Below are 24,157 nucleotides of genomic sequence, written 5' to 3' on the forward strand. Positions count from 1 at the left end.
AGGAAGGGATTAGTGTAAATGGTGAAATCATCAGTAACATCCGATATGCCGATGTCAGCCAGAAGAGCTGTATCAATATTCAGGATCTTCAAAATCTTTTGGGGCTAATAAATGCAGAGAGTGAAAAAATGGGATTAAAAATAAATATCACCAAAACTAAATTCATATTCATAAGTAAGAAACCAATTCTTAATTTAGCACTTTCTTTAAATAGGAAACAAATAGAAAGAGTGGCAAAGTTTAAATGTCTCGGATGCTGGTTAAATGAAGATTGCAATCCAGAAATGGAAATAAAAGTTAGAATTGAAATGGCAAGAAAAAATTTTCTCTTGATGAAATCAACACTGTGTAACCGCAGTTTAAACTTAGAGCTTAGAGTACGCATGGTTAAATTTCTATGTATGGTCTGTACTGCTGTACTGTGCAGAAACTTGGACCGTGAAGACAACATCAATAAAAAGACTTGAAGCCTTTGAGATGTGGTTATACAGACGAATGTTAAAAATCCCATGGACAGCAAAAACGTCCAATCAGGAAGTACTGAAACAAATAGGGAAATCACGTGAACTTTTAGATACCATAAAAAGAAGGAAAACTGCATATCTTGGTCACCTACTTCGTAATGAAAAATATAAGATACTTCAATTGATTATAAAAGGGAAGATAAATGGAAGAAGAGGACAAGGAAGACGAAGAAAATCTTGGCTGGCAGATATCAGACAGTGGACTGGTATGAACTCTGAAAGACTGCTCAGAATAGCTGAGAATCGCTCAAAATTTGCCAAGGTGGTCGCCGACCTCCGATAGGAGATGGCACTCAAAGAAGGAAGTTTGCAATTTCAGCGTTTGTCAGTGTGTTTTTGCATTTGTATATTTTAAATGTAAAATTGTTTAAATTATGAGTTTGAATAATGAATATGAATATGACCATCTTGAATGCTAAAAATATCTTATTCTGTTTGAAATATCTGCGCAGGGCTAATTTTTCTTATTTCAGCAGCTCCTTCACAAACAACAACAGCAACACCAGCTGATCTTGCCAGTCTATTTGAGTGTCCTGTTTGTTTTGATTATGTGCTTCCGCCAATTCTCCAGTGTCAGAATGGGCATCTTGTTTGTTCTACTTGCAGGCAAAAACTTACTTGTTGTCCATCATGTAGGGGTCCAATAGGTAAGTAAATTTAATTTGCTTAATTTGTCCCTTTTTCTTCTCCTTTATTTTAATGTTCATTACAGCAATTTTCCATTTCTCTTTTATTTAAACCCAGAAAAACCTGTTTACTAGTTTTTGAATGGGTTAGCACAGTGATGGTTGACTTATGATCTTTGTACCAGATATGGTTTGTTAGCAGCATTAATTTGATCCATGAAAATATATCTAGAAACATATGCAGTTAGAAATAATATATAGTCGCATAGTGTTTGTGTTATTGTGCAGCAGTTGTAAACATGTGCTTCAGAGGAAATTATTAATAGTTGCTTTTCTGATGGAAAGCAAAAATGAAAAAAACAAAAATTTGTTTAAGGATCTTTCTATATAGCCATTGTAGAAAAACACAATCTCCCTTGCAGTTTGAACTCATAAAACTTTAAACTGTGATTTATCTGAATACTCCATTTAGAAAATCTGAAGGCAAGCTGCTTGTGTTTTACAATGTTCTTCTAGTTGTTGATAGGAAGCTAGTAATAATGTAGTAATAATCATCATTAAGTTTGCATTATTACTAGCTTCCCATTTTTTAAATTTTAATGTAAACTCTGTATTCAACCATCTAAATTTAAAGATGGTTGAGTACAGAGTTCAGTGGTGAAATGGTGTTGAATAGCTACTGCGTGCTTTTTAACAGATTTCGAGGGGAGTAGAGGAATAGAATGTCAATTTTAATTGAACAGTGTCCATGGAAATATTTATCATCAGAGACTTCCAGGAAGTCGAGGGCTCATTGAGGTAGGCCACACATCACCTGCAAGAGCTGTCATACCCTTTCCTAAACTGATTCACACTAGGTGCACTCGCCACTTCAACAGGCAAACTGTTCCACTCACTCACTGTTCTGATAGAAAATCTGTCATCCCTTTCTTAACCATATTCAAACTGACTTTCCATGGATCCCCCCCCCTTTCCTTACCTTCCATATAGCAAACAATTTTCATCAACCAATATCCTATATAACTACATAGTCAAGATGTAATCATATTAAGGCCTTATAAAGAGGCAAAATGACTTCCATATTCTTACGTTTCAGTGTTCATTTTAACATCACAATCATTCTCTGAGCTGCATTTGCATTTTGTTTTTTTTGCTATGTGACTTTTGAAAACTTTAAATTCCTATCCACCAATAACATTTTCTCCAAGCATAATGCCACCAATTTAATATGCCATTGGATATCTCATCACACAAGTGATGCATAATTTTACATTGAATTGGGAGCCATTATCATTTTCCCACTGTTTCAAATTATTCAAGTCACTCTGTAAATGTTGTATATCAGTAGCATTCCTTATTGCCCTACCTATCTTTGCATCATCATCAGCAAACAATTGAGCATCTCCTGTCAGGTCCTTCCCAATATCATTAATGTACAGAATGAACAACAGTGATCTAAGAACTGATACCTGGAGTACATTACTGAATACCTTAAATCTGGTGGATTCACTTCCCCCATATACCACTTTCTATTACCTGTCTGTCAGCCACTTATTGTTCAGCAGTTTATATTAAAATCCCATATTCTCCAATTTATGTAAACAGCCTTAGCAAAGGCTAATCACAGTGTATCCATTACCTTTATGTAACTCAGCCATAACATTATTATAAAATATGAACAGATTGCTAATACATGACCTCCCTTCAAGTAAACCCATGCATCTCCTTTTCAAAGTAAAGATGCCAGAAAATTATACTCTTGTTTAATCCTTTATCTTGGTGTAAGCAAACAAACTTTGTACATGAAATATCTTTAATTTAATTTATAACCAAATTAAAAAATATTTCAACAACTGGCTCTAATCCAGAGTATTTTAATAAAGTGTTATATCTTTTCACTAGTTGTATATGGGAAATATGGCTTTTGTATTACTTCAAACTTGGTATCTCTTCTGAGTCTGGCTCCCACTGATGAGATCTCAGTAAAGATCGAAACTAGTATGGGTAGTGGTCCTTCACATAATGCATAGCATTATACACACCCAACAGAATGTATGCTTTGCATTATGGGATACATCATCATCATCATCATCAAATTCCTGCCATGTACCCTCAAGGGGTGTACAGGATATGACAGTACTACATGAAAAAATTACATCATTACTAACTTCCTATCTACAATTTTCCTACAAATCAGTCTGTTACTTGTCAAGACTCTAACATTATCAGATCTTATATTTCTATTGTCTAAGGCACTTTGGTACCGTATCAATCCACCTATATCTTGGTCTTCCTCTGGGTCGTTTTCCTGCCAACCTGGCAGAGAACACTTGTTTTGCAAATCTTTCCTCTCCCATTCTATTTAAGTGACCATACCACCTGAGATTAGCTCTGCTAACGCATTCCTGGATGCTGACAATGTCAAGTTCTTGCCTAATATCCTCGTTTTTAATATGATATTGCCATTGATGCCATCTGTTCACGCCTCTAATCTTTCTCAGGACTCTCATATCTGCGGTCTCTAGTCTTTGGTCAAGTGTTTTACTTCTGACCCAGCTCTCAGATCCATAAGTTAAAATTGGTTTGAACACAGTCTTGTATATAGCTAATTTAGTGTTCTGACTAAAATCTCTCTAATTCCACATGAATTTATTTAATTGACTTCCCACCATACCAGCTTTGTTGATTCTGTTGTCTATTTCTATATTTAATTTACCATCTTCAGTAAAAATCATGCCTAAGTAGCTGAAATGTTTTACTTGTTCCACAGGTTCTCCATTCACAACACAGTTGACATTTTCAATGATTTTGCCTATTTTCATTGTCTTTGTCTTTTTATTGCTGACTTTCATACCATATCTATTACAACAGCTATTCAATTTAGTCAGAGAATCTTGCAGACTTGTAGCGGATTTATTTAGAAGTATAACATCATCCGCATAAAGCAAAGAGCTGACATTAACATCTCCAATTTTGATATCAGGTTTAATACCACATTCCTTCATAATGTGATCCATATAGATAATGAATAACAGAGGGGATAATGTACATCCTTGTCTCACACCAGATTTAACATTATACCATCTTCCTGTACTTCCTTCAATTCTAACTGCTGACTTACAACTCAAATAAAGACTAAGTATTGCTTGATATAATGCCCCATTGACACCATATAACTGCAGCGTATTGAATAGCTTCTCTCTTGGCACCTTGTCATATGCCTTTTCCAAATCGACAAAACTTAAATACAGATCTTTGTTATATTCCCATGCTTTCTCGACTATTTGTCGTAAAGTGAAGATCTGATCCTGACAGCCTCTATTTGACCTGAATCCAGCTTGTTCTTCACCAAGCTTTTCTTCCACAATTCTTCTCAACCGTTTCTCAAGTATACTTGCATAGATCTTGCCAGGAACACTCAGTAGGGAAATACCCCTGTAATTCTCACATTCAGTTTTATTTCCCTTTTTATATATGGGTACTATGAGAGCTCTACTCCAATCATCGGGAATTCGTCCCTCTGTCCAGGCTTTCTGAACTATGCAGTGCAGCCACTGTAAGACTCTTATACCACCATACTTCAGCATTTCTGGTCGAATATCATCTACTCCTGCTGCTTTTCCACATTTCAACCCTTTGATGGCTTTTTCTACTTCAAGTATGGATATGTATTCCTGACTGCATGCCTGGTCAGTGTTTTTTATCACTGTGCTGTCATCACTGCTTGTTTCATTTAGCAGTTTTTCAAAGTAATTACTCCATACTTCAAGGATATCTTTTTCTCCTGTTTTCATGTCACCTTTATCATCTCTAATTCCTTTTACAGCACTCTTTCCTCCATTCCTAAGCTTCTTCAACAACCTCCAGAATATTTTGCCACCTTCTTGATATTTATTTTCTATATTCTTGCCAAAGTCCTCCCATGACTTCTGTTTAGCTAGTTTTACACACTGTTTAGCTTTCTTACATTTGTCTCTGTATTCTGTAAGAGTAAAAGCTGACTTATTTGCCAGGAACTTTTGATATGCTTTCTTCTTTTCCTTCACTGCCTCTTTAACTTCCTGTGTCCACCAGGGAGTTTTAATTTTTTTATCCTTGCACACAACCTCACCACATGCCTCTCTGGCAGAATCAATCAATGTTTTCTTCAGAGTTTGCCACTGAATCTCCAAGGTTTGATTCCTGTTCTCAAAATCTTTCATTTTCTTTTCAATAATATTTCTGTATTTTAGTCTACAGTTCACATCTGAGAGCTGCTCAACTTTTATTCGCTTTAAAACTTTCTTGCATGTTATTCTTTTGAATATGAAATTCAATTTTATCCTGCTCAAGACTGAATAGTGATCAATTCCAATTTCAAATCCTCTGTACACTCTGGTGTCCTGCATCAGGGAGAAAATATCACTATCAACAATAACATGGTCAATGAGACTTTTCTTATTCCTAGCCTCTTCTCTCCATGTGAATTTGTGCACATTTTTCTGTTGGAACATGATGTTAGTAATAACCAGTCCATGTCCTGTGCAGAAATCCAACAGATATTTACCATTATTATTAGCTTTGCTCTTTTCTCCAAATTTTCCCAAAATATTTTTGTATGTCTCACAATCATTTCCTACTGTGCTATTTAGATCCCCAACAAGGACAAACTTTTCCTTTTTCATTGTGTCAGTTGCTTTTTCTAAAGCCTCAAAAAATTCCTCCACTTCTACCTTAGTAGAACCTTCTGTGGGACCATAATCACAAATAAGTCTCATTGTCCAGTTCCCCATTCTCATATTTGCCCACATTACTCTACTTGAGACTGACTGCCATTCAAGAAGATTAGCCTCATATTTAGTGTTGAATACTATGGCTACTCCTTCTTTTCCTTGATTGTCATTGCCTGAATATAACATTTTGTATTTATTGCTCAGAAAGATCTCACCAGTTTTGGTCTTTTTTGTTTCATTCACCCCTATTATGTCGATCTGGTACTTATCTAATTCTTCAGCTAGCTCCATTTCTTTGCCATTCAGGCTTCTTACGTTGATAGTACCGATCTTTAACTCTGGTGATGTTGAGTTGGGGTTTGTTTTCAGATTTGTTCCAGTAGCTGACTTTTCGCTGTTTGCCCTGGTTCCCTGGCGAAAACAACGGGGGCCTTGTTTAACCGGGCGACGCCCCAGCCTGCATGAAATTTTGTCGTGTTGTACCATCATTTTTTATTTTGGTTTAACCAATAAGAATACAATTTGGTTGGCTAAATCCCAAATTGCCAGCCCATCCTCGTTAGTTCAGTATCAAAGTAGTTACCCAACAGGGTGCAGCACGAGAAGGTGAGGATTGGACATTAGGTCAGAAGCCCTGGTCGGTTCTCTGCATTCCTTTAAAGGCTATGTGGAGGTCTCCTCTCAGTTATACAGCTTTGACCCTTAAGCACCCCATTATGGGATACTAAGGCAATTAATGTGAAGTCACTTCTATATACAGGTAGCCTAGTCATGAAGATACTTCACTTGCAGACTTTGTTTACTTACACTTACATCAAGAATTAAACAAGAATATAATTTCTTGGCATCTTTGATTTGATTTATAACTAAGTGAAATAATTTTTAACCACCACCATTCCAGAGATACTGATAGATTGATAGTTGTCTTTGCAACACCCTTGTATAGTGGAATTATCATACATTATTTCCATAGCTCTAAAACCTCCTTCTCATGCACCTCTATCTCATCATTCAGTGTAATGGTAGCACACTGTGCTGTGTTACATGGACTAATTGATAATCTTAGCGAAGTGAGCACTCATTATCTGAACGACGATCGTGTCTGCTTCTTACACAGGAAATCGTCTGTAATGAAGTTATTCTTCCACACTTATTTTTTCTTTACATGCAGCATAATAAAATTCTTTTGCCTTGCCTTTAGCCTGCACATCCAATTTCTTTTTATACTCTAACTTACCTTTCTGTACAATACTTGTAACTCATCTGGCCTGCAAATTATATATTTCATAATTCCTCTTACACTTGTTGTCACAATATTCTTTCCACATCATCCTTCTTATGGATCTCTTTCTTAATGAGGTTGCATATCCAATTTACTCCTACCCTATTTGTTCTTCGAAATCTACTGACACATTCAGATGCAGCATTATTTAAGCATCTTTTCGAAACTTCCCAGCAGTGCTGCTATCCTTCCCATTCATTAACTGATGTCATGTGAGGGTGGTCCAAAAGGTTCTTGGCCTAACAATGAAAACGCGAATTTATAATTTCAAAATTATTTTTTTTATATATTTTTCAACTTAATCTCCCTTAAGACTAATACATTTATTCCAGTGATGCTCCACCTCCATTATCCTGTCGCTGTAGCAGTTCTCAGTAAGATCTGCAAAATACCCCTCTGCACATCCAATCACTTCTTGAATCAAAGAAAAACACACCAGCAAGGAAGAGTTTTAGTTTTGGGAAGAGATAGAAGTCAGAGGGAGCCAAATCTGGGGAATAGGGTGGATGTTCCAACAATTCATGGTGCAGATCCCTTAATTTTCCCATTGCCAAAACACCTTTGTGGGCAGATGCATTGTCCTGATGAAAGATGATTTTTTTCTTCTGCAAACCGCGTCTTTTCTCATGAATTTTTTCTTCTAGTCTGGTTAAAAGATCAGAATAATATTCCCAGTTATTATTTTACCCTTTTTAATATAATTAATAAACAAAATTTAGCATCCCAAAACACCGATGCCATGACCTTTCTTGCTGAGGGAACTGACTTTGTCTTCTTTGCTCTGAACAACTCAGCTTCTTTACACTGTTTTGATTGGTGTTTGGGTTCTGGTGTGTAATGTGAATCCAAGTCTCATCCATAGTAATAAATCAATGCACGAAATCAGTTTTATTCTTGTTAAAATGCTCCAAGCACTGTTCAGAGATTTTCATGAGAGTGCATTTTTGATCTGCTATGAGCAAGTGCGGCACCCATCTTGCGCAAAGCTTTTTCGTCTGCACTTCTTCATACAATATATATCCTACACATTCTTTTGAAATGCCTATAGTCTCTGCAATTTCACACACTTTGACTCGCTGGTCATCCAATACTATATCATGCACTTGATCAATGATTGCTGGTGTTGTTACACTTTTTGGATGTCCTTCACGTGGATTATCTTCAAGGCTGGTACGGCCACATTTAAACTTGGCAACCTATTTCTTAATTGTTGAAAACGAAGAAGAAGGGTGCCCATAAACTTTTATGAACTTCGAATTAATTTCTTTTGGCGTTAAACCTTCTTTTACAAAGAATTTTATAACCACGCGATACTCAATTTTATCCATTTCAAGGGATACAGACAACACTTTTGCTTCAGACAGCTATATAAAACAAACTACTTGATAGAATGACTTGCATCACTCATGTCTGCTTATGACAGGTGTACCCACTTAGAAAAAAAAAAAAATGTGCCGATGGTGTTGCCATCTATGGTCGAGGCCGAGAGCTTTTCCGACCACCCTCGTAGTATTTATTCTCCTGATGAGTATTTAGGCTTAGGTGTTGATACATTTTAATGGAATAATTACAGCACAAACAGCAGGTTTAATTTTTTCAGTATTCAGTCTCAGACAAAGAGATATCTTCAGGAATACAATGTTAAAATTGCAATAACACAAAATTCAGCCACTAGACACAAGAAACAATAAGTGAAAGAAATGAAATTAGGCTAAATGAAGACTGAAGTCTTAAGAGAGGCACCCTCTATGGGTGCTGTTATAAGTGGAAGCTACATTTATCCTGGGAACTTAATTGGCTGGCCTTCTTTAAAAGGTGTAGAGACAATGGAATTATACCTACCCATGTTAAGTTTAAAGCAAAATTTCATTCACTTAAAGTTCTCCACATGTACAGACACACCATCTTTGGTTTGCTTCTTGAACAAATCACTACTATTTGTGCTGAATTATCTACTGTTAATACAGCTGTTAACTCTCTTCAAGTTATTCTCAACTCCCAACTATGGAGTATTCTGTTTGATATTTCTGAGAAATCTGCCTGTAAAGAATTTCATAAGATAAAACATAAACATATTAGAAAATTTAATAATCTTTATAGTTCTTCACAGCTGCAAATTCAGCCGCTGCAAGTTGTTGTTGTTAACCTGTCATCAAAAAGACTTGATGAAACTGCTTTTAGTGTGCCCCTGGTCACAAGCATGTGACCAGGGGCACACTAAAAGGCACACTGTGGCACATAGAGCATGGTATGCACAACTTACTTTCTAATATCAGGCTCAACATAGCTAACATCTTATCACAGATGTCGCTGCCAAAAAGAAATCTCTCAAATAGCCAGCTCCACACACTATGTAAACTGCATAGACAACAATGTAATTATTACTAGAGCTGATAAAGGTGATGCTACTGTTGTCCTTAATTCAACTGATTGTAATCAGAAAATGAATGTTCTGCTCAGAGACTGCACCACTTATAAACTGCTAGATTATGATCCTAAGTGTCAGAAAAAAAACATTAATAAGGTGTCTTAAAAAATATCACATCTTGAACTCCCGAAGTTCTTAAAAAAAACTCAGGTCTTTAATATATAAGGGCACCTTATATAAACAGATAGAAGGTACTTCCATGATCCCCCACCCCCATGGCCAATTTCTCTATGGAGCATTTTGAAAAACATGCTCTTGATACTACTGCCAGTCTCAAACCTTCTATTTGATTAAGATAGATTGATGTGTTCTCTATTTGGCAATATGTCTTTGACAAAATAGACTCTTTCCTTCTCTACCTCAACAGTCACCACCTCATAATCCAGTTCACTATTGCGAAATTTCTTCCTTGATCAGTTAATTCGATGTTTGGATATTTGGGAGAATAATTTATATTGGGAACCATGTTCCATTCATGCAGTTGAGTAGACAGAGTGGAAGTTCAGATTAAGTACTTGAAAGATGTTAGAAGAAAAAAAAGGGGATACTTTGCACCAAGGACACAGATGAATAGGGAACAGAGATTACTGTTCTGGTATAAAGGACCTTGATTTAATACCTGGATTTGAGTTGCAGTGAAGAGGCAGTGATAGATAACGAAGTAATATTGTGAGTATGGAATGTTGGCTAGAGATATATTGAGACCATTGGTTGCACAGGTTGAGGAGGGATTCTTATAGGATGTATATATGGAAAATTATTCATTCCACCATAAAATGGAAAAGAGCAAGAGATGATCTGTGGAAGCTGAGTAAGTGTGTTCATTAAAGAAGTAAGGAGCAGATTTTTCTTGTGGGTTGAATGGATTATGTTTCAGAGGAATTTAACAAGAAGTATGATGTACAATTCTATTTGAGGTTGATTATAGTATTTCAAGAAATTTGTTTATGTAGAGAGAAGAGAACATTTTGTATAAAAATATTTTCATGTTGCATGTTATTCTACTTGGACAAATTATATAAAATTTATATTTCACATGTAATATGTACTTAAAAACTGTATAATTGCTTAAATGTTTTTGTGAATTTCTTTTCTGTAGGTAATATTCGTAATTTAGCAATGGAGAAGGTTGCCAGTACTGTAATGTTTCCTTGCAAGTATTCAGCTTCTGGTTGTAAGGCCCAGCTGCTTCACACAGATAAATGTGATCATGAAGAAACATGTGAATTTAGGTGAAAAGAAATTGTTACTCTTATTTTCTTTGTTTCATTCCTACTTCTTTACTTTTAGGTTATCATTGCAGTTGGAGATAAAATATGAATTCCTATTTGCAAATTTTTTTTTCCTTATTTCATCTACTTATTGCAAAATCCACTCCCAGAAGGTACAGCTATTATGGTGGGCTATGAGTTAGATAATTTGGAAATCCTGTTCTCAAGACCCAATGTGGAATTTTTTTTAAAAGTAACTTCATGGCTTTGGTAAACAGGATTTTGGTCTCTCATTAGGCAGTGAAATTTATCTATCACTTAAAGATATTCAAAAACATCCATGCTCACAGTGGGACTCGGACCTTATAACTTTTTTTTGGTTTGAGAACAACGATGCTATCTGCCCAATCAAACAAGCTGACAGCAACTTGCATGGCAATTGACTCTGCCAAAAGCATGACTATATTTCACACCATTGTTGAAAAAAAAATTATTTTTAGAAAATTTAATGTGGAATGTAAATAGCATGCATTTCCAAAATGACATGAGTCTGCAATGAATCCTTGGGCTCCACACAGGTGTTGTGTTAGTCATTAGATTACCTTCAGCTCCTCTAAAATGAGCATTTTGTATTTATTCCATACATGAGGGATGGTAGAGCCTATAGCACATTAGTGCCATGTGTAAGGTACAGGTGAGAATTCAGAAAGAAGAACTCTGTCAGCATTTTCCTTGAAGATTTGAGTAGGTAAATAAAGTATAAAAAAGTAATAATAGTTGCCAGTTCAGTTGAGCAGTGACCATGGAAGAGCTACAGAACTGAAACAGTGCATCTCTGATAGAGGTTGAAGTGAGTATGAAGGAGGGATCATCTAAGAATTTTTAGGGACTTTTTAGATGCCCTATCTCAAACATGTGTACAATATTCTAAGGATAGGCATATTGGATTTGTATAGTTAGTGGCTAGGTGGGTAAAAAGTGGCATCTTGAACAGAAAAGAAAGCTAGTGTTTTTAGAGGCTGAGAAAGCTTTTGATATGATGTGCTTATGTCAGGAGAGGCCAGAAGTATATCTCAGTCCAAGGAGAGAGAGAGAGAGAGAGACAGAGAGAGAGAATTGATCCTGTCTAGTGATTTGTGTGTAATACTGAGGTTTGGGTAAGGGATGGTGAGTTAGATCCCTTTTGTGAGAGGAAAGGCAAGACTGTTTTGATGGAAGTGAAGGTGATCAGATTAAATTCATCCTATTGAAGTATTGTATGGAGATAAGTGTTTAAGACATTGGTTGTAGATGATCTTGACTCTTGCCATCTCTGAGTACTACATGGTTTGTCAGGAGTAGGATGACTGCATATACTATCATGACCAAAGCTGTAGATATGTTTAGTGGTGATTAAGAGTAGGTTGTTTTTGTATTTAAGAAAGAGGGTAGGTGATAGAACAGAAACCTGAAGCGTTCCTGCATTTGTAGTAAAGCTTATAGTGACTGGTCCCCTCCACGACGACTGCAGTGATTGACCAGAGAGAATGCTGGCTATCCAGTTACAGTGGCAGGTAGACTAAAGGATGGCAATTTGTTTAGCTAGTCTCAATGCTGAACATGATCAAAAGCTTTGGAAATGTTGAGACTGACAGCACATTTCTCTGGTGCTTTCCATGACATGGTCCGGTGGTGTGTGATGAAAAGGCTAACGGCAGATCTGGATTGACAAAACCATACCAACGGTTGTTGATTAGCTGAGGAGTTGACCTCCTTCAATTATTTTGGAAAGGACTGAGGTGGTGGCAATTGGTTGGTAGATAGGTAAAGACTTAATTCCCCTTTTTTGAAATAGGTTGATACATGCTTGCTTCCAAGTGTTTGCTAGCTTGAGTACAGAAAATTGTAGAGACAGTATAGGACAAGTTCTACTTTGTAAAATGATCTGACCAGTTGTTTGAGTACAATTGGGGACCAGACTTTAGTGGCTGGTGTTCAGGTTGTTTAAGATTCCTCTAATATCTTTTTATTGAAAAATCACAAGATGTATGTGGTGCTGAGTTTTTAGCATGGCAAAGGTATTTGCCTTGGTCATCTATGCTGGGGGTTGAAAGAAAAAAAGTAATGTCAGGAGCTTAGCTTTATCCTCTAAGTGCTATAACAGCGATAACATCAAGATGAACGAGGTGTAAGTACAGCTCAGCAGGTTGCATCCGATGGTGCAACTGACCAGAAGGCACATGACTTCTGTTTGGACAGGAGGCGAGTTTTCTGCTATTGTCCTTTATGAAGTCAAATTTGGAGTTGCTGATGGTTGTTTTGCATTTATTTCATGCTTCAGCATGGGCCAAGAACTAATCTAGGGTTCTCAAAATTTATTAAAATTTTGGGTAGAATAGGGAATGGAAGGCTTCATGCCAGTGAGGATAATTTCTGTGACTCAGAACATTAGAAGCATTATAGTTGGTTTATTTGTGTAGATCAGTGGGTTATAGTTTCGGCATGATTTTCACTTTGTGTGAACAACATTCATATAATGTCTTTTCTCCCTAGTAAACCAGCAATAAATTTTTAGAAACCTGCAACTCATTGGATTATTGTTCAACAATATAGATAAGTTTATTAAATTATTTAAGGAATTTACAACATATACTGAATATTAATTAAAAGAAACTTTAATAAATACCTCCTATATTTTGGCAATGTCACATTGCCATCTTCATGGGAACATACAACTATGATGCACTCAGGCACTACAAAAAGCAAATGAAGCAGAAGAGAGAAAACTACTGTTGTTCCTAGTCCTAAAGATGCCCCCCCCCTAGCAGGGGGCATTTTTAGGACTCTAGCTCTAGGAAGAACAACCCAATATAGCGGGCTATATTGGGTTGTCTTGGCTGTTCAGCTGAAGTTCTCAAGATGCAAGCTTCCCAAATTTCGGGCAGTCTCATGCACCCAAATTTGTTGAGGTTTGGAAAGTTTTTTAGAGCTGAGGCTAATTCCCTGAACAATCGTTCATATATAAATTTGATGCGTGTATTAACGTGGCTTTCTTGCAACGTATTCTTTGGTGGGTATCAGAGCATAGTCTGCAAGCCCAGAGTGGCTGTACTGGTGAAAGAACTCTAGGACTTTCTCTCTTCTGCTTCATTTGCTTTTTGTAGTGCACATGTCATAGTTTCATAGTTGTATGTTCCCATGAAGATGGCAATGTGACATTGCCGAAATATAGGAGGTATTTATTAAAGTTTCTTTTAATTAATATTCCAGTATACGTTGTAAATTCCTTAAATAATTTAATAGTCATGTGTTAACAATGTGTAAGCCTATCTACAAGAATATAGATAAGTCAATAATTCCGTTGTTGACTTCTCCATAATGTCAGACACTTGAGGTGAACCTAGGATGGCAATATTAGGAATTCACAAACGAAAACATTATTTTCCTGTATTTTCCTAATATGTATATCTGTGGGAGAAGTGCACCTGAGCCACATAGCTATTTAGAAGGAATTGTTTGTTATTAAATAATCTATGATAATCAATGATATTGATAGAAGTAGTCCTACCCATAATTATTTTTTATCATTTCGTTTAGCATGTATTTGACTGAAATGAGAGGAAACTTAAACATAAAGGAGGTCTCCACTTAAAACATAAAACCTCCATTTAAAGGATTGCGGAGAACCGACCAGGGCTTCTGACCTAATGTCCAATCCTCACCTTCTCGTGGTGCACCTTGTTGGGTATCTACCTGGATACTGAATGGACGAGGATGGGTTGGCAATTTGGGATTTAGCTGACCAAATCGTATTCTTATTGGCTTAAACCAAAATACAAAATTATGGCACAACATGACAAAATTTCTTGCTGGCTGAGGCATCGCCAGGTTAAACAAGACCCCCGTTGTTTTTTCCAGGGAACCAGGACAAACAGCAGAAAGTCAGCTACTGGAAAAAATCTGAAAACAGACCGCAACTTAACATCACCAGAGTTAAAGATCAGAACTATCAACATAAGAAGCCTGATTGGCCAAGAAATGGAGCTAGCTGAGGAATTAGATAAGTACCAGATTAACATAATAGGGGTGACTGAAACAAAAAAGACAAAAACTGGTGAAATCTTTCTGAGCAATAAATACAAAATGTTATATTCAGGCAATGACAATCAAGGATTTGTCAAAGAAGGAGTAGCCATAGTATTCAACACTAAATATGAGGCTAATCTTCTTGAATGGCAGGCAGTCTCAAGTAGAGTGATGTGGGCAAATATTAGAATGGGGGAACTGGACAATGAGACTTATTTGTGCCTATGGTCCCACAGAAAACTCTACTAAGGTAGAGGTGGAGGAATTTTTTGAGGCTTTAGAGAAAGCAATTGACACAATAAAAAAGGAAAGTTAGTCCTTGTTGGGGATCTAAATAGCTGAGTAGGAAATGATTGTCAGACATATAAAAATATTTTGGGAAAATTTGGAGAAAAGAGCAAAGCTAATAATAATGGCAAATACTTGTTGGATTTCTGCTCAGGACATGGAGAGAAGAGGCAAGGAATAAGAAAAGTCTCATTGACTATGTTATTGTTGATAGTGATGTTTTCTCCCTGGTGCAGGACACCAGAGTGTACAGAGGATTTGAAATTGGAAGGGATCACTATTTAGTCTTGAGCAGGATAAAATTGAATTTCATATGAAAAGAATAACATGTAAGAAAGTTTTAAGCAAATGAAAGTTGAGGAGCTCTCAGTTGTGAACTGTAGACTAAAATACACAAAGGTTATTGAATCAAAAATGAAAGAGTTTGAGAACAGGAACCAAACCTTGGAGATTCAGTGGCAAGCCTTGAAGAAAACCCTGATTGATTCAGCCAGAGGCATGTGGTGAGGTTGTCTCCAAGGATAGAAAAGTCAGAACTCCATGGTGGACACAGGAAGGTAAAGAGGCAGTGAAGGAAAAGAAGAAAGCAGATCAAAAGTTCCTGGCAAATAAGTCAGCTTGTGCTCTCTTAGAGAATACAGAGACAAATGTAAGAAAGCTAAACACTGTGTAAAACTGTGTAACTTCGAAAAATTGCTAAATGAAACAAGCAGTGATAGCACAGTGGTGAAAAATACTCAACAGCATACAGGCAGGAATACATATCCATACTTGAAGTAGAAAAAGCTATCAAAAGGCTTGAAATGTGGAAAGACAGCAGGTGTAGATGATATTTGACGACAATTGCTGAAGTATGGTGGTATAAAAGTCTTACAGTGGCTGCACCGCATAGTTCAGAAGTCCTGGACAGAGGGATGAATTCCCAATGATTGGAGTAGAGCTCTCATAGGTACCCACATATAAAAAGGGAAATAAAACTGAATGTGAGAATTACAGAGGTATTTCCCTTCCCTACTGAGTGTGCCTGGTAGGATTTATGCAAGTATACTTGAGAAATGGTTAAGAAGAATTGCGGAAAAAAAGCTTAGTGAAGAACAAGCTGGATTCAGGCCAAATAGAGGCTGTCAGGATCAGATCTTCACTTTACGACAAACAGTGGAGAAATCATGGGAATATAACAAAGATCTGTATTTAAGTTTTGTCGATCTGGAAAATGCATATGACAAGGTGCCAAGAGAGAAGCTATTCAACACACTACAGTTATATGGGGTCAATGGGGGCATTATATCAAGCAATACTTAGTCTTTATTTGAGTTGTAAATCAGCAGTTAGAATTGAAGGAAGTACAGGAAGATGGTTTAATGTTAAATCTGGTGTGAGACAAGGATGTACATTATCCCCTCTGTTATTCATTATCTATATGGATCCCATTATGAAGGAAAGTGGTATTAAACCTGATATCAAAATTGGAGATGTTAATGTCAGCTCTTTGCTTTATGCTGATGATGTTATACTTCTAAATAAATCCGCTACAAGTTTGCAAGATTCTATGACTAAATTGAATAACTGTTGTAATAGATATGATATGTAGGTCAGCATTAAAAAGACAAAAACAATGAAAATAAGCAGAATCATTGAAAATGTCAACTGCGTTGTGAATGGATAACCTGTGGAACAAGTAAAACATTTCAGCTACTTAGGCACGATTTTTAGTGAAGATGGTAAGTTAAATAATGAAATAAACAGCAGAATCAACAAAACTGGTCAATTGAATTGAATAAGTCAATTGAATAAATTATTATTATTATTACTACCACGGGCTACTCCAGGAGTCCTTAGACTCATCGAGGGAGGCCCTAAACATCATGTTCACGCAGCTGTTCAACATTCTCACAGTATCTATCATACCTTGCCTTGAACTCGCTCACTGTCATAGCACCCACAACAGACTCTGGCAGCTTATTCCACTCATTTACCACTCTAAAAGTAAAGAACCCAGCTCTAACACCCCTGCTAACCACGCTCTTGCCCAGCTTCCATGGGTGTCCCCTAGTTCTCCCACCACCAGTCCTGATCTCAAAAATATCATCTGAATTAATCCTATAGAATCCTTTTAGCAATTTGAATGTCTCAATCATGTCTCCCCTTTTCCGCCTATCAACTAGTTTCTGCAACCCACAAATCTTCAACCTGTTCTCATATGGTTCATTCCATAGACCTGCTATCATCTTAGTCACTCGCCTCTGGATCCTCTCAACCTCCTCCCCATCAAGAAGGAACCAAGGTGACCAAATCTGGGCACAGTAGTCGAGATGAGGTCTTATCAGGGCTCAGTACAGAGGTACAATAACTTGTTTTTCTCTGCTCGTCAAGGTATTTTTCAACAACCAAGTGAGTTGATGAGCTGATTTAGTTACTTTCGCAATGTGCCCCCTAAACTTCATCTCCCTATCCACCAACACTCCCAAGTCCCTGGCCTCATCAATCTCTTGGAGTACAGTTCCACCAATGTGGTATACTGCTGCTAATCTTTTCACTCCGAAATGCATAACCTTACATTTTGTCACATTAAATTGACATCCATTCTCCTTAGTCCAGAACTCCAATCTATCTAAGTCATCTTGCAAGACTTTGACATCTTCTGCATTCACTATCACCCTACCCAACTTTGCATCATCAGCGAACAAATGAACTGTCCCACTTAGACCCTTCCCTATATCGTTAATGAACAGATTAAACAGTAGTGGTCCAAGAACAGAACCCTGTGGCACACCACTAGTCACAGGCCGTTTTTTGGACTCTACTCCTGAATAAACTACTCTTTGATATCTCTCCATCAACCACCCAGCTATCCATCTCACCAACCCTATATCCATTCCCATATGTTGTAGTTTACGGATTAGAATTCCATGTGGTATCCTGTCAAACGCCTTTGCCAGGTCCAGCAGTATCACTGTAAACCCATTTCCCTTATCCAGTTCAGCCGTCACCTTGTTATAAAACTTGAGCAAGTTACTGAGGCATGATCTACCCTTCACAAAGCCATGCTGTCCTCTGTACAGTATCTCATTTTCATCAATCCATTCCTGTATTTTTCCCTTGACAACGACTCCTGATATGCTGATCGGTCGGTAATTTGCAACCATAGTCTTGGATCCTCCTTTATGCAGTGAAACTATTTTCCCCTCTTTCCACGCCTTCGGGACTAAGCCAGACCTGAGACTCAGATTAAACAACATGGTCAAGGGCACTGATAATTCATTAGACGCTTCATGCAAGACCCGTGCCGGTATACCATCCAATCCCACAGATGTATTCACATTAAGGTTCTGTAATAGACTATTCACCTCCACTTCATTCATCACAATTCCCATATAAACTAATGGTCCCTTCATTTTTTCAACGTCACCACCTGGATGATATACTTTTGCAAAGTGCGCGCTCAATAACTCCACTATATCGACTGGTTCAGTGAACTCTTTACCATTGTCATTCCTTAAAATCATTTTGCCATGTACAGTTTTTTTCTTGCTTGTAGCATATTTAAAGAACTGTTTGGGATTCTCTTTTGCTTGCATAGCTAGTTTCCTTTCATAATCGGCTTTTGCTGTTTTTACCGCACTCGTTACCCTTCTGGCCTGTACTTTATACCGTTCGTGTGCCTGCAGGTCACCCCTTTCTTTAAATTCCCTCCATAGTTGTTTCTTTTTTTGCAGCTCAAGCTTAATGGTGTTATTCATCCATTTAACCTCTCCTTATTTCACTATTCGGACCTTAGGTATACAATCAGCCATAACCTCCTGTAAATGCTCTTTGATCACTTCCCATGCTCTATCGACGTCGAGCCCTTGCAGTTGTACATGCCATGGCACTGATCCAAGCAATCTCCTAAGCTTGTCATACTTGCCAGCACGGTAATTCCACATATACCCTGTCTTAATCACAAATTTCACACCTTTAGCCACCTCCCAGGTCAAGACCTTATGATCACTCTCACCAATAGGTGGCAACATGGTCATATTCATTACAGTCAAATTCTCAGATACTATTACCAGGTCAAGCACTCTCACACCCCTAGTATTTTCAATTACATGCTGTTTCAGATAGTTATCCCTTAATAACTGAATAAAATCCATTTCCTTCCTCACATGTGTCCTCTCCTCCTTCCAATCAATGTTACCATAGTTGAAATCCCCCATAATAATTACCCTCCTTCCACTCATTTCATCAATTTGTTTATGCATACCATCTCCACCATCTATTCCATCACCTGGTCTATAGCAGCACCCAACTGTATATTTTATTCTGCCAGTATCAATCTCACACCAAATAGCCTCAAATGAGCTCCTTTCACTATCCTGCAATACTTCAATTCTCCTTGGTTGCAGTTCATCAGCTATCATCAATAACACCCCTCCCCCAATTTTATTCTCTCTGTCCCTCCTAAACATACTATAACCTACACATTCTATCCCACTAACTATATCATCTTCCGTCAGCCATGTTTCACTAATGCCAATAACCTGTGGCCAGGAAGAGCCAATCAAGGCCAAAAATTCTTCCTTCTTGTTCCTAATACTCCTGGCATTAGTGTACATAAATTGCAGTGTTCCCTTTGTCCCACCCCTATCTTGATGCGTTATTCTAAATATCCCATTCCCATTTTTTGTCCTTATTGCTGGCTCAGGTACATTATATACATTTTTACACTCAACTGTCTCACTGATGTCTGGATATCCACTTCCCCCCCCTCCTTGGTAGTTCTAGTTTCCCTGGTTCTGCACATCCATTTTCACTTCATTCAGCAACACTTTTTCCAGTCTACGCACACCAAGTCCATTCAAATGCAGGCCATCCATCTTGTATAAGTCCTTTCGCCCATCAAACTCATTCCACACGTCCACAAATTCCACACCACACCGTCCGCATAACCTGCGCATAATATCATTTGCAATTATGGCCCTCCTTCTAAACTCCTCTCTGTCATACCGCGGTAACAGACTCACCATTCTAACTCTGTCACTCTTTTCTTTCGCTACCTTTAACAATACTTTCAAGTCCTCTCATAAAAAATTTATCACCTTTCAATTCATTCGTACCAGCCACAATTGTTATTTCTTTCACCCTCTGTTTTTGCACTCTAATGCTCTCACTTACATCCTTAAATTTCGCACCCGGTAAGTACGATTTAGTTACACTCCCATCTATTACCCCTCTTAATAACGAGTCACCATACAACACTCTCCTTCATTTCGGAATAAATTCATATGGAATAAGAGAGAAATTAGTTGGAACACTAAATTAGCTGTATACAAGACAGTTTTTCAAACCAGTTTTAACTTATTTATCTGAGAGCTGGGTCAGAAGTAAGACATTTGACCAAAGACTAGAGACCGCAGATATGAGAGTCCTGAGAAAGATTAGAGGCGTGAACAGATGGCATCAATGGCAATATCATATTAAAAACGAGGATATTAAGAAAGAACTTGATGTTGTCAGCATCCAGGAATGCGTTAGCAGACCTAATCTCAGGTGGTATGGTCACTTAAACAGAATGGGCGAAGAAAGATTAGCAAAACAAATGTTCTCTGCCAGGTTGGCAGTAAAACGACCCAGAGGAAGGTGGATTGATACGGTACAAAGTGCCTTAGACGATAGAAATATAAGATCTGATAATGTTGGAGTCTTGACAAGTAACAGGCTGATTTGGAGGAAAATTGTAGATAGGAAGTTATTAATGATGTAAATTTTTCATGTAGTACTATCATATCCTGTAAACCCCTTGAGGGTACATGGCAGGAATTTGATGATTTTTTCTTAATAAATAATACTGTGAATAATTATAATTGCAGTCCTGTTACATTGTAATGAAGAACAATTTAAGCATAACTAAGAACCTGTGATCATGAATGAATGAGTCATTCGTACTTTCGTGAGGCCATCTGTCCATTGCTGAAATATAACAAATGATATTAGAGTTGCAACATTCACAGCTTTATTACAGGTTCTATTTTACAAAATTCCTTTTTCATGAAATCCAGAATGGTTACCCATCCTAGATGAACCTGAAATAGATGTGCAAACATTTGCTAGGTTGTCTTCAGCGCAATTTTAAATATGAACACATTCATGACCTTTGGCAGATAATTTGTAATTAATATTTAAAATTGTGCTGTAGACAACATAGCAAGTGGCTGCCAACTTTCACTTTAACAAACTACTGAAAAGTCATTGACAAACATTTTCATAGTATCAGTGATATGCTAAACGAAATTTACTGTATCCAACTATCTACTATCACTAATTCTTCCTTTTGTCCCATTGAGATCATTATAATGAGAGTTGGCTGCATAGGAATGATATTAATAGTGATAATAGGTGTGATCTAATTTTGTTTCATAAGACTTATGAAACAAAATTAAGTAAAGACTCAAGTAAAGTTATAAACTATTAACTTTTATTTAAAAACTATTTAAATTTTACTTTCATTTGTATAAAATTAAATTTTTTATTTTATTTTTTTTATTTGAAGTTTAATAGTAATAGAGGTATGACGTATAGTAATGAAGAATTCAGTTTTCATGTAATATTTGTAAAAAAAAAAAAAAAAATTGAAAACAGCAAACATTTTTTATATTACCAATTTTTCATATATACAGTTAAAAACAGTATTATCAAATCATGTTTGTTTCTGTCATGACATTTCTTATGTTTAGCCACAACAGTGCATAATAAAATAAAAGTATAAATTATATGTAAACTAGGAGGCTCTGTCCCCCTGACACCTACGGCACTCCCCCCCCCCCCATGTTATGGACTGGTAGGCCGGTTCTCCTTGAATTCTGATGACTCGAATTTTGAAGACTCGACACTCAGGGTAGTCTTCAAAAGGGGATCTCTGCCCCCCCCCCGGCCGCTATGGCACCCAAACCCCTGTGTTCTGGACTGGTAGGCTGGTTCTCCTTGAATTCCGATGACTCGAATTTTGAAGACTCGACACTGAGGGTAGCTCCTGAGTTTCAAAACGTTTCAAATAACTTAATAAAAATGTTACAGCCTACATCCGTTTCCAATTTCAGCTTATCATTTTATAGTATAGAGTAGATGAAACAGATAAGCTAGAATACAAGAGAAGGGCAAAATAATAAAAAGAAAAAGGTTAAAAGTAAAGAAGGAATAAAGAAAAGACAAAACAATATTGCAATGAAAAATTGATCATATAAAGTAGAAGTGTTAGCAATTGTATGTTCCATTATCAGCACAATTGCCATTCAGTTGTTATTTTCTAGTGTAAGAATTATTAAAGCTGTTTCAAGGATATAGTAAAACAGAATATTGTGAGAAAGTGGTTGGGAAGGAGTTATCTGTTACTTAGATTGTTTTCCTTCCAGATAGCATCAAGAATTTTTAGATAAGTTTTTCGTGCACCACACCAAATGCAAGAACAGAATCCTAAAGTTAGTTGAATTTGGGATTTATGTAGGATTAGGCCGTTTCCAGGTGAAAAGTATCATCTTAAATGGGAAAGGACAATTTTTTTTAGGATAAAAACTATGGATGTCATGTGTTTGTGTCAGGAAAGGCTAGAGTATGAGTCATACTAAAAAGAATCAAGACCTAATTTTGAATATTATCAAAGGTGAGGGAGGAATGGGGGAGAATTGAAATGAGAACTTTCTTACAACAAATAAACAACTGTTTTGCTGGCATTAGGTTTACATGTTTATTCTTGTCCCAATGGAGGATGATAGCAGTGAGATCAGTGTCTAAGGCAGTGGTTATCGAAATTAGAAATGAGTTTTGCATAGTTGTCATATGAAGTGATTGAATGAAGATGGGCAAGATTTCAGGTTAGTGAGAGAAGGTCCTATTATATATCTGGAAGAGGCATGTGAAAATGTAAAACTGTAGAACCACAGAAGCATTGGTCAGGAAATCTGAAAACAGGAAGTTATCATTTTATAGTATAGAATGACTAGAGAGGAAACTGGCTACGAAATTATGGGTAGAAGATAGTTTGCTAAGTAAGTTAATCTAGAAATCCAAGATGTCAGGAGTGACTACATTAGTTTCTCCAGATTTTTCTGTGGCTTCTGTCTACAAGTGGGTAATGCAAATTAGAAGACACTATCTAAATACTTAAAGATTCTTGATCTCTTTCTGCAAAAAAAAAAAAAAAGACTTGGAAGGAACTGTGCAATATGCTTTTCTTGGTTTAGTGTATGATGATTTTCCAATGTCATTTGTATAGAAGTTTCAGGAGAAAATTGATGCCAGGAGGTCAACTTTTCTTTGCATGATGTTATGGCAGTAACATGCAGTATAGTCAAAGTACAAAGGGATAGAGTGAGTTGTCTGGATTTTTATTACTGAATATAGATGTTGGTAAATTTAAAAAAGTTTGCTGAGATTATTAGTTTTATCAGGTTTATGATGTCGCTGGTGTTAAGTTTGTTCGTGATCCCAGGGTGTGGTCTTCTGTGAGTAATGTATGTATGATGTCTAATGTTCTGGGAATGTCCATCTCACTACATTGCTTCCAATGTAGTGAGATAGTTAGGTTTCTTATTTTTGAAATAGGTCATCTGTGTTTTTTATCATTGATTTTGACTTGGTTAGTAAAGGTTTGAGTAGTTTTACTAAGAATTTTGATAAAGATGATGTGGTGGTGTTTTTGTATGAGGCTATTAGACATAAACTTCACAATACCACCAAAATGAGTGCCAAACATGGATAAGATTACCATGATAAAATAACAGCTATTTTAAATGATCAAAACACATTCCAAAAAGCCCTAAATAGCCCTGCCTCCAACCTCATAAAACAAATTAACAACCCACTACACGTTTTAAAAAACCAAAACAAGATAGATAAAATAACAATGAAAAACACAACACCCTGCACCATACATACTCTATACATTTGGACAAATTAAAACCCATAAAGATGGTTACCCGGTATGCCCAGTAGTCTCATACAGAAACACCACCACATTACCTTTATCAAAATTCTTAGTAAAAC

The 24,157-nt window shown here is 36.8% G+C and overlaps 1 protein-coding gene across 4 annotated transcripts in view; it reads left to right on the forward strand.

Annotated features, from left to right (window-relative positions):
• The window catches only part of LOC150104961 (E3 ubiquitin-protein ligase Siah1-like), a 94,422-nt gene that overhangs the window by 26,023 nt on the left and 44,242 nt on the right, over positions 1 to 24,157 (forward strand). For 2 of the 4 annotated variants that reach the window (XM_090396068.1, XM_090396065.1), the window contains exons 3-4: positions 977 to 1,171; positions 10,672 to 10,804. In XM_090396068.1, coding sequence (XP_090252194.1) covers positions 977 to 1,171; positions 10,672 to 10,804 — 328 coding nt within the window. The remainder of the gene's footprint in view (positions 1 to 976; positions 1,172 to 10,671; positions 10,805 to 24,157) is intronic. The other 2 variants (XM_090396066.1, XM_090396067.1) reach the window with 2 other exon arrangements.

This window comes from Typopeltis vanoorti, chromosome 7, assembly GCF_054136105.1.
Source record: "Typopeltis vanoorti isolate ZY-2024b chromosome 7, IOZ_Tvanoo_1.0, whole genome shotgun sequence".
NCBI classification, from domain to species: Eukaryota; Metazoa; Arthropoda; class Arachnida; order Uropygi; family Thelyphonidae; genus Typopeltis; species Typopeltis vanoorti.